Here is a 13,979-nt window from a genome sequence, read left to right as displayed (position 1 = left end):
TTTTGCTGTGAGAAAATTGTGACGTATATGAGAATAAGGGAAGACCACGGTCATTTAAATACGGTATAAAAGTGTAATGAAACTGTTTCTCAGAGTGAAAGTGTGATTTTAGGACACTCGAGCCAAACATTAGCGGGCATCATTCTAGCTTATAATCAACAGCGGATCCAATGCGGATCCGGGTCGGATGAGCTGGGAAGCGATCGATCCAAAGGTTGCCGGTTCGAGCCCCGGCTCCGACAGTCTCGGTCGTTGTGTCTTTGGGCAAGACACTTCACCTACCACGTACTGGTGATGGCCAGAGGGGCCGATGGTGCGATATGGCAGCCTCGCCTCTGTCAGTCTGCCCCAGGGCAGCTGTGGCTACAACTGTAGCTTGCCTCCACCAGTGTGTGAATGTGAGAGTGAATGAATAGTGGAATATTAAAGTGCTTTGAGGGTCTTGAATAGCGCTATATAAATGCAATCCATTATTATTATTTAAACCAACTGTTAACTGTATACAGTAGCGGTTTTAGATATGGGCGACATTACGGGCATCGGCAAAAAAAAAAAAAAATGCTCGTACTCATGCTGCCCAGACGTCAGCCAGCGCATATTGAAGCTAATTAAATTAATTGCCTCATTATTAAGACTGAGAAATAATTATATTGCACAGAAATGCGTGGCGATGTAAATGTCTGAATAAAATGCTTAAAATTCCTGCTTTAAGCATGTTTAGGTGTACACTGTAAAAAATCAAACTTGCAATTGTTGAGCTTACAGTTATTTCTTTCACAATTCAACAATAAAAGTTGAGTTGCCCCATAAACTCAAATACATTAAGGGTTTCAACTAATCCTTTAACGTTTTGGAGCAAAAGTTGGTCTCAGATGAAATTTATTGCTGGCAAAATGAATGAATTCAAGTTTTACATAAGTTGAAGCTGTTGGCGCCTTTCTGTGCCTGAGCACGCATGCGCATCTCATATTTTTGGATACTACGGGGTCTACTTTGCGCTTTTGCAAGGACTGAAAGCCACCTGGCCGTCTGCCTTAATGAGAACGTGAGGCTTTTTATACCAGGAGCTGGATAGATCGGTCATCTCAACTTTCTAAAGGCAAGTAATGTTTCTTTTATTATATCAGACAGTATATGTTTGAACAGTCTCAATTTGTCTTTTAGAAATATCACAACTGATGTTCTTTGTATTTTTCTGAAACTTAGCATAGCATTACTTTCTAGGCTAAGAAGCCTTGTGGCTTACGGGTATGTGTTTACTATATCATTTAAGATTCTATGTCACAAACTACGTACCATGTCACAAAACAATGAAAATCCAACAAACATCGCTACTAAAGAGGCGCGCTCATATCTGACAAGCCTTCGCGACACCCCCTATGTGTATTTCATGAAGTGCAGTCTGTGGCCGCCATACCCCCCAACGAAACAAAATAGGCTGTCTCGCTCATGAGCAACGGCGGCAACCCCCCCCCCCCCCCCCCCCCCCCTGTTGCTAGTTAAAAATAACTTTGCATTAGAACTATGCATCCAGTAATGAAGCTGGAACAAAACTGATGAACAAGTGATTAGGACCGGCGACATATCGAGTTTCTAAATATATTGATATATTTTTATACGAGATATGAGATGTAACAATATCGTTTATATCGATATAGTCTATGTTACAATATAATTATACTTGTGGAGCCGCAAGTTTGCCTCTCTTTCGTCCACTTTTGTCTCTACTCAACGTTACTCCGCCTCGGCTCTCTCCTTCACTGACACAACTCCAATCGCTTCACCTGCAGGTAACAAGATGGACACGGCAGCTATCAAAGAGGAGCTGGTCGGTAAAAAGAAAACATTTGAAGGTTACTATTTTAGTGCTGTCAGCGTAAAGTTAATGCCATAACTGCATTAACGGGGCAAATCTCCGTTAACTAGTTGCTGCGGATTACCGCGTGCGTGGAGCTGGGCAGCTCTAACGAGCTAACCGGGCTAACGCCTTGACGCACGGCCTAAAATCATTTCGATTTTCTCAAAAATCGACAGTGCGCCTTATGTATGAATTCTGGTTGTGCTTACTGACCGCGAACCAATTTTATGTGGTACACAGCTTAAAAAAATCAGTCAAAAATGTTTTGGTACAACTTTGCTAAGCTATAAAGCTGCACTGCTTGATTGATTGTTGGATTATTACGGCTCCCGAGGAGCCTGGCAGAGTGATACTACTCTGCTTCAACGTAATATTACCGTATTATGTGTATAAGGACCATAAATGCCACCTGTAAGAGACACGGTGACAAAGAGGATTTCAAACTTCAGGCTGTCAGTCACGCAGTAGAACTTGGAAACAGAGCAGCTGCGAAATCTGTCTTTGTTATTATGCTCAGCATCTTTTAGTTTACATTTTGACTGCACAATTGTGAGCTTTTTGTTATGCACAAAACATTGTTTTGGTTTATTTATGGAGCATCATTAATAAATGCACTGATAATTTAAACAGATGCTTCAGGAGTTTTATCCAAATATTTGTCATTCTAAGTTGTAAAACCAAAAGTATCCTTGGCATACATAATACATCCCAGTACACTGTTGGTGCATTCCATGTAGTCAAAGGAGCTTGCAAAGAAAAGCGTCTGGACTTCTTTAAGTTACTTGAAGACGTTTCACCTCTCATCCGAGAAGCTTCTTCAGTTCTAAGGTCCAGGACTAAGAAGTCCAGACGCTTTTCTTTGCAAGCTCCTTTGACTACGATGACCTGGATGACTGAGAACCTTCACAGACATATTCCATGTAGAATACAATTTGTTAATAATAAATTAAACATTTAATTAATTAAACATTTGATGTAATGTATATCTTGTAAATTATTTGTTTTACACTATTTTACAAGGCAGAATCAGCTCACTTTAGTGAAAACAATTAGGACAGGAGAAAAAAATTCTTAAGTAATGTCAGGAAGCTGGTACTTTATTTTAAAACTAACTGCTATTTTTATTTATTTAGAGAATTAAAAGCCAACTCCAGACCACTCCTTGTCCTGATTTGTGAGGGACTGACGAAGAGTTGGTAAGGAGAGGAATCAGAACAGGAGTGCCTCCCCCTGCCCCCAAACACATATCAGGTAATGTAACTTTGGTAATTTGAGATTAATTCAGGTTTCTTTTGAATTGTTGACACTGTCCTCTCCTCTCTTCTCATTATAGTTTTTGTATGCAGTGCCAGTTCTGCTCTTTTGTCTGTTCAAGCCAAGAAGTACTCTTAAGACATCACCAGCTACAACATAGAAGAGGATTTCATTTGCCCTGTGTTTACAGTGACTGCGTCTGTTCGTTTAGGACACGAGGGGCATTGAAGTCTCACCTCAGCAGATCACACAACAGGGCTAAGAAAAGGCAGGAGATCTCAACATTTTTTTTGTGATTTTTTTTGTGAATTTAAAGAACTGTTCACAGCATACATTTATTTCACATATTTTAAGGCACTTAAAAAACCATCAGACTGTATCCTGTCCTTTCCAAAAATGTGACTATGTTACCAACAATTTATCAACCCTTACGTCACACACAAGCAGAAAGCACAAAAACTCAAAAGATACAGAGACATTATCAAGTGGTTCAGGTGTAGCAGCAAGTGATAAAGAGGACAATGAGTTTGTAGATTACCAATGTCTTGAACATAAAATAGCTAGACTTTTTCTATGCATGCAAATATTGTTACATGTTTCTAAAAGTGCTTTGCAGGGAATTATTGAGGAAATTAGTGACATTTTAAAATTTTCATTTCAAAGAATCAAAGAGGTGCTTGCTGAACAGAACATTGAGGCAGATGATAATGTAATTAAAAATATAAATGATGCACTTTTCAAAACCAACCCATTAATTATCTCAACAGAACCAAAAGGTGCATTATCTACTGATTACAAGAGAACTATTTATTTCAAGAATAATTTTCATGTAATTGAGCCTAAAGAGTACACCTACAAAGCGAGAACTAGAAATACATTTGTTTATGTCTCAGTAAACCAGGTCTTGGAGAACTTATTGAAAGAGAAAAGTTTCTTTGAAAAGTTAGCATTTGATAAAGAAATTAGTGAAGGTTACAGATCATTTAGAGATGGGCAGTATTTCAAAAACAACAAGCTTTTAGGATTGCAAGATACTTGCATTAGTTTAGCTTTGTATTTTGACGACTTTGAAATATGCAACCCTTTAGGAACATCTCGAAAAATTCATAAAATAACTGCAATAAATAACTGACTCTGGGAAAGTGTCATTTGTTGCTACAAAGCTCTCCTCTTGGTTTATGGAACATTACAGATCATATCAGCTTGACAGCAGCTACAAAGATCTGGAAATACTTGACCCAGAAGATTTGAATGATTACCACCCTTTAGCTGAATACTGCGTAGCTGGACAACTGATGGTGACACCTGTTACGTGCCTCCTGCATTGAAAGTGATGGTATGTATTATTCTTAAATAGTTTTCAGTTGATTACTTTGAATTCGTTAATTATTTAGACTTGCGCCCTTTTTTTTTGGTTTGTCTTCACAGGCACTGTTACTGCGAGTCCACGTCAGTCCAAAACTTATCAGAAAAATCCAACTGTCCACTGTTCCAGAATCTGTGAAGCAGCTTCAAGATGAACTACAAGCAAACCTTGGACTTGAAGGTGACTTTGCAATACAATATGAAGACCCAGATTTTGGGAACGCACTTTGCAACCTGATGGATATTAATGAGCTACCTGCTGGACGGGCAGTGTTGCACCTCATTTGGGAGGAAAATGCATCAGCCTCGCCACCACAGACTCCATCTGATCATAGCGCTATCTCATCTATTGATACAGCCAGTGTGAGTTCAGCATCTTCTTTCAGCCCATCCTCATCCACCCAGACCTACATGCGTAGCACTTCACAGTGGCCAAATCCATTTCCTATCCCAACCTTTTCCTATGATGTAGCGTTAAAACTTCGCAAGGGCAATGAGGTATATGAGAAAGCAGGGGCAAATTTAAGTGTAACAAGAGACATCAAGATGGAAATTCTAGACAAGCTGGCACAAGAAATGTTTGCAATCAAAGCCTACCCTGACAAGAATGAAATAACATCTGTTGCACAGGAGCTAGTTTCCAAACATCCCTGCCTCAAAGAGCCTGGCAGTGGCACAGGATATGATGGTTGGGCAACAAGCATTAAGTTCAAGCTTGGCAACTACCGTTCCAAGCTAAGTCAAGCTGGATGTAGTGAAGTTGCAGTCAATCGAAAAAGAAAAGGGGAAGAAGATGACAGTGGCTCAAATAGATTTTCCTTAAAGAAACCAAAGCGAGGTGAAGTCAACTTTATCCCTGATGTCCCAGAAAACTACAATGATGAGTCTCTTGAAAATGAAAGATGCATTTTGGAAGATGAAATGAAGAAGAGGGATAAGAACATGGCACTCATCACCCAAAAGATGGACATCACATTCTCTCTCAGGAGGAAAGAAGTTGTGGAGATGCAGCCCTTGGTCAAGGAAATGCAGCTCAGATGGCCAGCTCTCTTCTTGAAAGAACAGGTAAGATAATCTCTTAAATATTTAAAGGAAAACTTCCGTTTTTTTTGGGGTTTTTTTCAGTGTGGTCTTATTTCTAGAATGGAAAACGTTGATTTATTCACCCAGACAAATTTCAAGGCATTTGGAGTTGTTAGAAAGAAATTTTAATCCCAATGTTACGAGTCAGTCGTTTTGCAGGAGAGAGCTGAGCCACGGTTATGGGGAAAGGATTCACTGAGACAACTAAGAAATGCCTGAATTAAGCCAAAAACCACTCTGGAGGGTTTTTAATTTAAGGAAACCACTTTAAAATGTGTTTAAAAGCTCCAAAAAGTTGATTTTTACATGATATAGGACCTTTAAAATTTCTTCTGAACAACTCCAAATGCCTTGAAACTTGTCTGGGTGAGTAAATGAACGTGAGCTCCATTTCTTGTGCCCTTGAGAAGCATCTGTTTGTATCACTCCAATATCTTGTAGAAAAGGTTGAAGGCTACCGTTGAGCTAACAATGCTAATGGTAAAATCTAAAAAAATAGTTGGCTCTAAAAATATGAAGCTAATTTTGGTATTACCAACAACTCTATTGAAGTGAAATCTATTTACTTGTCAACTTACTGTGTATAATAACGGATTGCTTTTATTTTCCTCTTCTCTGGGCACCCAAAGCGCTTTACAATTCCACTACTCACTCACTCTCACATTAACACATCGGTGCAGGGAAACCACAGTTGTAGCCACAGCTGCCCTGGGGCAGACTGACAGAAGCGACGCTGCCATATCGCGCCATTGGCCCCTCTGGCCAACACCAGTAAGCGGTAGGGTAAAGGGTCTTGCCCAAGGACACAACGACCAGGACAGAGAGAGCTGGGGGATAGAACCAGCATCCTTCCGGTTACAGATGAGCTTCCCAACCCCCTGAACCACGGTCACTGCAATGAGTTGTCTTCACTGGGCATCTAAAATCTTTTGGTGGTGACCCTTAGCAGGCAACAGCCATGAAACTCACAGAACAGGATTGAGAAAGTCACTTGCATGTTATGAAAGTATCCAAATTTGACCACAGGATGTTATTCTTACTTCATTCTTACATAACTATAAAATTAATAAAATTTTTGCATTGAATTTAAAATACTATTTATTTATTTTCTGCAATGCATCCTGTAACAATTGAAACCATTATTTTGTCTTATCAACATTTGATTAGGTATTCTATAGACTTACTGTAAAATCTGCCGATCAGATTTTTCTTCTTTTTTTTTTTTTTAAATGCGTCAGTTATAATTTGTACCACCACTAAATCCAATCAAGGCCTGACCAATAGATCAACCGAGACTAACTAAATGTTTTGAAATTAAGCTGTTTAACCAAATTTGAAAACAATGTGATTTTTATATAATGTACCTTTTAAAAGTTTTCTTCTATATTTTGTTTTTTTGTTGCTTTGTAGATTTGTGCGGAATTCTCACGCATTACCACCAAGGATCTCATGGACCTTCATGACTGCCCTCGACACTTACTCACTTCGGCTGATTAAGCTGTATCGAATTAGAAAAGCTGCTTTCCGCAATGACATGGATTCCCTGTTGCAGAAGTTTGATGAACAGGTAATATATAAAATGTATTTGTGTCTGGTTTATGAGGAACCTAAAGTTCCCACTGTAACAAAAGATACTTTATTAAATATTTACTAAATTGATGTAAAAAAAAATTTCAAAAAGTGTGTCCTGAATGGGATTATAAGCTAACAAGCAGCGCTGTGTGTTTGGCAGATGGCAGGTCATGACAGACAGTTCAATTCTCATCCCACTCATGGCACTTTGTTATAAATGTTGTAATAAGTGTGCTACATTTGTTGCACATCAAAATTACTTAAAAACCCCCCCAAAAAAACCCTGACAAAACCATGAGCAATTATCTGGAATAACTCATTTCAACATCTTATTTCTTAAGGCTGTATTTTTAGCAACAACACTTACTGTGTTTTAAAAACAAAATGGTAGGTTTATAAATGAGACTGAGTCTTATTTGATTTCCTTGTTTTAGGTCTCAAACATAGTCCAGCATCGACGAACCATCAGTTTGGAAGGGTTACCGATATTTGTTCGCGACGACGAGACCAAACTCTTCTTAATATGTCTGGTGAGCATGCAAATCTACTCAATCTTCAGTTTTGGTTTTCAGAGACTTGTATGTACTGTTTTTTTTTTATATTTTGCATAGGATACAGATCCAGTTGAGAGGGCAACCCGAGGTGTTACGGTGGGCATCCTCACTGTTCTGGAGGACTACGTGGGACCCAACTTGCAGTCCACAGTGGTCAACACTGCCATTGTTTTGGAAGAGGACATTATTCTTGATGATCTGCCAGACCTTCCCACTGCCTTTGCCTACCTGTTTGGCCTACTTTATGGGCTCAACATGGAGTTTCCCAAAGAACTCAAGTACACATTTGAAGCTGTGCAACACATTTTTATGGAGTTGACATCTACCTGTTCCCAGAGGGTTAGAAGCTTCAAAAGCAAGCTCTTAACCAAAGTCTAACCTATTTGACAACATGTTCAACTCAAATGCAACTTGTGTCAAACAGAATGCAGCAATTTGTTTTGATTTACAGTTTTTGGGTTTTGTGGTAAGTTGCTCTGAAAAAGGTTAATTTCTGGCTTTAAGAAAACGGTAAGGTGCAGAAAGTTCTGAATCAATCTCTTCTGTTCTAACTTTACTTAATGTAGCTTGCATGACTGACTGCAGATTTCATGTATAACAAGTTTTTAAAAAATGTTGAAAGTGTTTATTCTAACTTGAACTGTTTTAAACATTTTTTATAATCTGGTTTTAGGTACATTTGTACTAGTTTTATAACAAATGTGGCGCAATACTGAAATTTGTGTTGATACCATTACTATTAAAAGACAAGTGGTGGAAAAATTTGTTTGAAAGTTGTTTGCTGTATGGAAACCAGATAGAAGTTGTTCACATCCTGCCATCTGATGTTTTGAATCTGTTTGTTAGTGACTATATCAAGATAGGTTTGATATTCTGCCTGACAATACCACACCTTTAAGTTGAATGAGTAACATTTGTTACAAAAATTTGACTTTTTTGTGTTTTTGGAAGGACTTTATTTGTGGCTGAATGTTGTCAGTATGTTAAAAATGGCTGATCTCAAAAGTCAACATTGTCAGTGGTGCAGTTGTGTTTGAACACAAAGTTATTTGAAAGTCAACTCTGTAAACATTCATTGGTACAACAGGGAGCACCTCATGGAAACTATAAAAGATACTTTTTCTAAACTTTAGGAAATCGATTGGCAAAACAAACAAAAAAATGTTGTGTAAACTTTAGGAAATACGTTGCCAAAACTAAAACTAATACCTTGTGTAAACTTTACAAAATACGTTGTCAAAACTAAAACTAATACCTTGTGTAAACTTTAGGAAATACGTTGCCAAAACAATAAAATATGAGTTAAGAAAAAGAACAATTATTAATTTTGTAAACACAAAAACATTAGTTGAAGCAACTTTGCTCCTAAACTTGAAATTATAAGTTATCCATCAGAACCTAAAAACATAAATGCAGTGGGTTGCCTTGAGTTTTTAAGTTTTCGCAACGTTTTTTTTTACAGTGTATGTATTATTTAATCAGGGGCAGATTCTCTTGTAATGCTCGTACTCATGCTGCTCCGACGTCAGCCAGCGCATATTGGGAATGGCATAGGCACCGATCGGTTTTCTATCGCCCATTTGATGGGAGTAAGGGCGCCCTTTGTTTGCGAGGTGCGTCTGCTGCTTGCGACGCAGAGGAGAGGGCGGGGCGGGGGTGATTCTCTGACTGGCTGGAGCAGCATCTAATAACCAACCAACAAACAAAAACACCAGACATTATAATACAGACTTATAATTTGCACCAATGTTTTTATCGAAATTCTATACACGAAAAGTGAGCGCGAGAGCCCTCGGTGCACCTGCTCGCTGCTCAAGTCAAAGTAAACTTTATTGTCATCTCCGCTACATAGGTCCAGTATATAGAGAGACGAGACACGAGGCTCCAGTTACAGTAGTGCAAGTAAACAAACAATATATATAAGAAGAGTAAGAAAATAAATATACACTTTAGGGCTAGGGGTAAAGGGATCAATAACAATTTAAAATCTACAGTTTGATGATTCAAAGTCTCACACACAACCTGTCGAAAGGGGAGGGGGCCCTGCTGCTTCCAAATAGAGCACATTTCATTTATAATGATGTAAATCCAAGCCCATTATGTATTCTTGATTTGAATCCTGGGTTGTGTGAAATCTCCCCCAGCAGGCCACTGGATAGAAAAGGGCAGATGCTACCACAGTGTCATAGAATGTCCTTAACAGAGTCCTGCAGACTCCGAAGGACCTCAGTCTCCTCAGCAGGTGGAGTCGACTCTGGCCCTTCTTATACAGGACGTCCAAACAGGCTAGGACTGCCACTGTCTACAGCAATCACAACGCACAAAACAATTTGCTGTTAAAAAAAAAAATCAAAAAATCAGCGAAACAGCGAGTCCGTGAAAGGTGAATCGCGTTATAGCGAGGGACCACTGTACAATAATTTCCAGTAGCACTGCTGATATATGAAATGGTGAGTTTTGAGGTTGTCTTCAAACAAGTGCATTGTACTAGAAAAGGGTGTTTGAAGGATTAAAAAATGTAAAAAGTAATGACTATTTTACATTTGTGAAAAAACTTTATGCAGAAAAAGTAGCAAAGAAACAAAAACACAACAAACGGACACTTTTGGCCACGAAAAAGCTGGAGGGATGGTGATTTTTTTAATAAACCCAGATTGTTTAAAAAAACAATTAGAATCAAATTATTTATCAGCAGCATCAATAGTAACAAAAATACAATTTAGTTTTTGCTGTCAAAGTCGATTAAACTGAAGTTATGTGTTTCCTATTACTGTGGAGGTCACGTGTTTCCGGTTAGTGTGGAGGTCGCAATATGGCGCTCCCCAGTGGCTGCAGCCAGATGCTCTTGGGTGCTCTTTCGTCCACTTTTGTCTCTATGCTGCGTTACTCTGCCTTGCCTCTCTTTCACTGAACTCAACTCCCCCTCCCCCATCGCTTCACCTGCAGGCAACGACAAGATGGACACGGCAGCTATCAAAGAGGAGCTGGTCGGTAAAAAGAAAACATTTGGAGATTGCTATTTTAGTGCTGCAGCGTTAGTCTCGTTAAAATGACGTTAACGCCATAACTGTATTAACGCGGGAAATCTCCGTTAACGACTTACCGCGGATCGGCCCATGCGTGGGGCTGCACAGCGTCAAAACGTTGCGGTTAGCGTTAGCGGTTACCTTGTTAACGTGTTGACGCTGTGCAGCTGGCACTACTAGTATTTTCACCATTTACAATAGCGCCATAAAGTGCAAAATGAAGAGTGTGTGAAACTGTGCTGTATCCCAGACCGCAAAGTCTCCCAGCCTCCTGCCCCGAAACAAACTACCTTACAAAACTCATATACCGTATTTTTCGGACTTTAACGTTACACTAAAATCCTTTCGTTTTCTCAAAAATCGACAGCGCGCCTTATGTATGAGTTCTGGTTGTGCTTACTGACCGCGAACTGATTTTATGTGGTACACAGCGCTCAGCAATCTGTCAAAAATGCTTGTTTTTGGAGTTTTTATGTGCTTCTGAGTTTTTACGTGTTTTGGACTTTGTACATTTGTACACTGAAGAGAGCCATGATATTATGTTCTTTACAAGTGTACGTAAACTTTTGACCACAACTATATGTTTATTTGAGCAGTCTGGTGCTTTACATAGATTCCTCTGCCAATGTGACTAACCAGAATCACTACTTCATGATGGTGCTTATCCAGTGAATGAGGAATTTAACTCACTTATGTTGCAGAAGGAGGAACTCGCAGGGGAAAGCAAATCACAAAGCTAATTAAATTAATTGCCTCGTTATTAAGACTGGGAAATAATGATATGGCACAGAAATGCGTGGAGATGTAAATGTCTGAATAAAATGCTTAAAATTCCTGCTTTAAGCATGTTTAGGTGTATGTTTTATTTCATCAGGGGCAGATATGATGCATCACAGATTATCTTGCAGTTTTAGACTATGTTTCACTTAATTCTTGTATCATTATTGCTACTGTGCAAAATGTATTTTGATAGCAGTGCACTGTAAGTTGTTTTCCGCTGTGTGGCATTCTGTGTATGTTCACGTCTTTGTTTTTGTTTTTACTGACAGCCCAGATGTGCAGAGAGATTCTCGAGGCTTTGGATTCTGGCAATCGAAACAGGACGCAGCACCCAACTGATATGAACGCCACCTCTTCTCATTCCCATGCTGTATTTCAAGTAATCTAAATAACCAGAAATCATAAACAAATTAAGATATAAATCCTAATGTTAAATATAAATAGAAAAGTTTTGTCTTTTTAAAGTCTCCTCGTTGCTCTAATCATGTAACAATGGATCAGACTTGAGTTCTTGATAACCTTGAATGAACTTTGTTCTATTGTTTTCCTCCAGATATATTTGAGACAGCAGGACAAAACTGCCAGCCTCAATCATAATGTATGTGTCAAATAGACCATTACGACAAGGCTGGGATGGTCCATTTGGTAAAGTAAATCCATTGGGCATCTTTCTTCGCCTTTAGACAATAATTCTGATGGCAAAAGAGCCAAACGGGACAGGCAAAAAAAATAAATAAATAATGTATGTGTTGCCAAAATGAGCCTGATTGACTTGGCAGGCTCAGAGAGAGCCAGTGCCAACTGTTTCTAAGAGACGTTTAAAACCTTTTAAAAACATTAAAACCACTTTGTAATAGGGCTGCTCAATTAATCGAATTTTAATCACGATTACGATCTGGGCTTTCAACGATCATTAAAAATGACTGAGCCGATTATTAGCCCCTCCCTTGTGCTTTACTCTCGCGCTGCTCCGTGTGGCAAATTGAGCGCACCTCTCTGCATTTCGAACACGTGTCACAACAATTAAGAGCAGCGGTCCCCAACGTTTTTTGCGCCACGGACCGGCCTTTAAGGTGTCACGGATAAATACAACAAAATAAAACTAGTACCGGTACCGAAAAAAAGAAAATTTATTCATAACACACGTGAAACGACCCAGGAAAACCGAGTAAACGATAAAAATGATAACAAAATAATGCTGAAAACCAATAAAAACCCTGAAAACTATACATTTTACACCTGAGCCTCAACTCTCGTGGCCCGGTACCAAACGACTCACGGACCGGTACCGGTCCGAGGCAGGGGGTTGGGGACCGCTGATTAAGAGGACCCGAGGGAAGCTCGGAAAGCTAAGCAGAAGTTATTTGGAGAGGAGAGTGACTGCCGTTGGTTGAAAGGAGAGGTAAAAAAAACTTCAGTGATGTGGAAACATTATGGGTTCGCGGAGTCAGACGTGGATCAAGTAGACATATGCTGTGTCCCAATTCAGAGTCTGCACGCTTGAAGTACGCATTTCAAGTGCGATTACGTCACCGCCACGCGACGACGGCTGTCCCAATTCGAAGTGTACTTCAAATGCATACTCCAAATGCGCCGTCGATTTCCCCAAATATCAAGCGTGGTCCTGTGCACGCTTCGTGGTCCCATATATCCCACAATCCCACATTCATAGTGCGGCGGTGGGTGTGGATAATTTTGCCGCAAAATACGGCAGAAGGGAGCTGCCGAAGAGTGAACTGTCAGAAGTAAGTACTGAACATGACGTCACTTAATTATGTGCGAATGTTTAATAACGAAGAACATTAAAACATTGCTGTTGGCCACATGTTGGCAAAGTTGTGTGACATTAGTGATGTTTGTACTTACAGCGTTAACTTGGTTTTAAAGCCGATATATATATATATATATATATATATATATATATATATATATATATATATATATATAAATCATAATAATCTGACAATAATATAATATTGGCCATATTATAATTACATTACCACAGTGAGATGATTTTAGTCTCATGAACAACATTAGCTAATTGTTATTTACTAACTAATCTTAAATGACTGTACAGAAATAAAGCCTAACAATCATGTTTTACAGTCCCGTGGTCTCAGCCTCAGATACTCAACTAATCAAAGTGATGTCATGACAAAAATGAATGACCAACAAAACATTTTTCTCCTTCATTTCTGTCAAACAAAGCTGTATGTAACGTTTCTCGCGGTTAGTATCATGGTTGCTAGGCAACCTGAACAGCGCAACGAAGGGCTAGACCGTCCCATTTCACAAGCCTCTCACTTCCGCACTTCTCGTACTTATAGTACGCGCCATACGTAGTACCCGTAGTGCGCGTACTTCAAGCATGCAGACCCTGAATTGGGACACAGCCATAGTGTGCTACGGCATCGTAGCTGCACCACAGAGCATCACTGCAAAGTTCACTAAACATAGATGTTTACATTTTTCATTTATTTTTTATAT

At 39.2% G+C, this 13,979-nt stretch overlaps 2 protein-coding genes across 2 annotated transcripts; both read left to right on the top strand.

Annotated features, from left to right (window-relative positions):
- Positions 1 to 719: 719 nt before the first annotated feature.
- Positions 720 to 6,939, top strand: LOC146525539 (uncharacterized). The gene is made up of 4 exons (XM_085159142.1): positions 720 to 1,099; positions 2,992 to 3,380; positions 4,305 to 4,448; positions 4,541 to 6,939. Exons 3-4 carry the CDS (start codon positions 4,446 to 4,448, stop codon positions 5,549 to 5,551), a joined length of 1,014 nt encoding a protein of 337 aa, XP_085015268.1. The 5' UTR covers positions 720 to 1,099; positions 2,992 to 3,380; positions 4,305 to 4,445; the 3' UTR covers positions 5,552 to 6,939.
- Positions 6,940 to 6,994: 55 nt separating this feature from the next.
- On the top strand, positions 6,995 to 10,164 carry LOC146525538 (uncharacterized). The gene is made up of 3 exons (XM_085159193.1): positions 6,995 to 7,127; positions 7,567 to 7,662; positions 7,744 to 10,164. Exons 1-3 carry the CDS (start codon positions 7,020 to 7,022, stop codon positions 8,062 to 8,064), a joined length of 525 nt encoding a protein of 174 aa, XP_085015319.1. The 5' UTR covers positions 6,995 to 7,019; the 3' UTR covers positions 8,065 to 10,164.
- The last annotated feature ends 3,815 nt before the right edge of the window (positions 10,165 to 13,979 follow it).

Source organism: Neolamprologus multifasciatus, chromosome 1 (genome assembly GCF_963576455.1).
Source record: "Neolamprologus multifasciatus chromosome 1, fNeoMul1.2, whole genome shotgun sequence".
Taxonomy (NCBI): Eukaryota; Metazoa; Chordata; class Actinopteri; order Cichliformes; family Cichlidae; genus Neolamprologus; species Neolamprologus multifasciatus.
The sequence above is the reverse complement of the archived record's forward strand: the minus strand, read 5'-3'. Positions and strand labels throughout refer to the sequence as shown.

What these genes read in the sequence shown, in the direction of transcription:
- LOC146525538 (XM_085159193.1), top strand. Translation starts at nt 7,020, where the DNA reads ATGACTGCCCTCGACACTTACTCACTTCGGCTGATTAAGCTGTATCGA. An exon ending in TGCAGAAGTTTGATGAACAG is followed by an intron (nt 7,128 to 7,566) that starts GTAATATATAAA and finishes TCCTTGTTTTAG; the next exon opens with GTCTCAAACATAGTCCAGCA. An exon ending in AACTCTTCTTAATATGTCTG is followed by an intron (nt 7,663 to 7,743) that starts GTGAGCATGCAA and finishes TATTTTGCATAG; the next exon opens with GATACAGATCCAGTTGAGAG.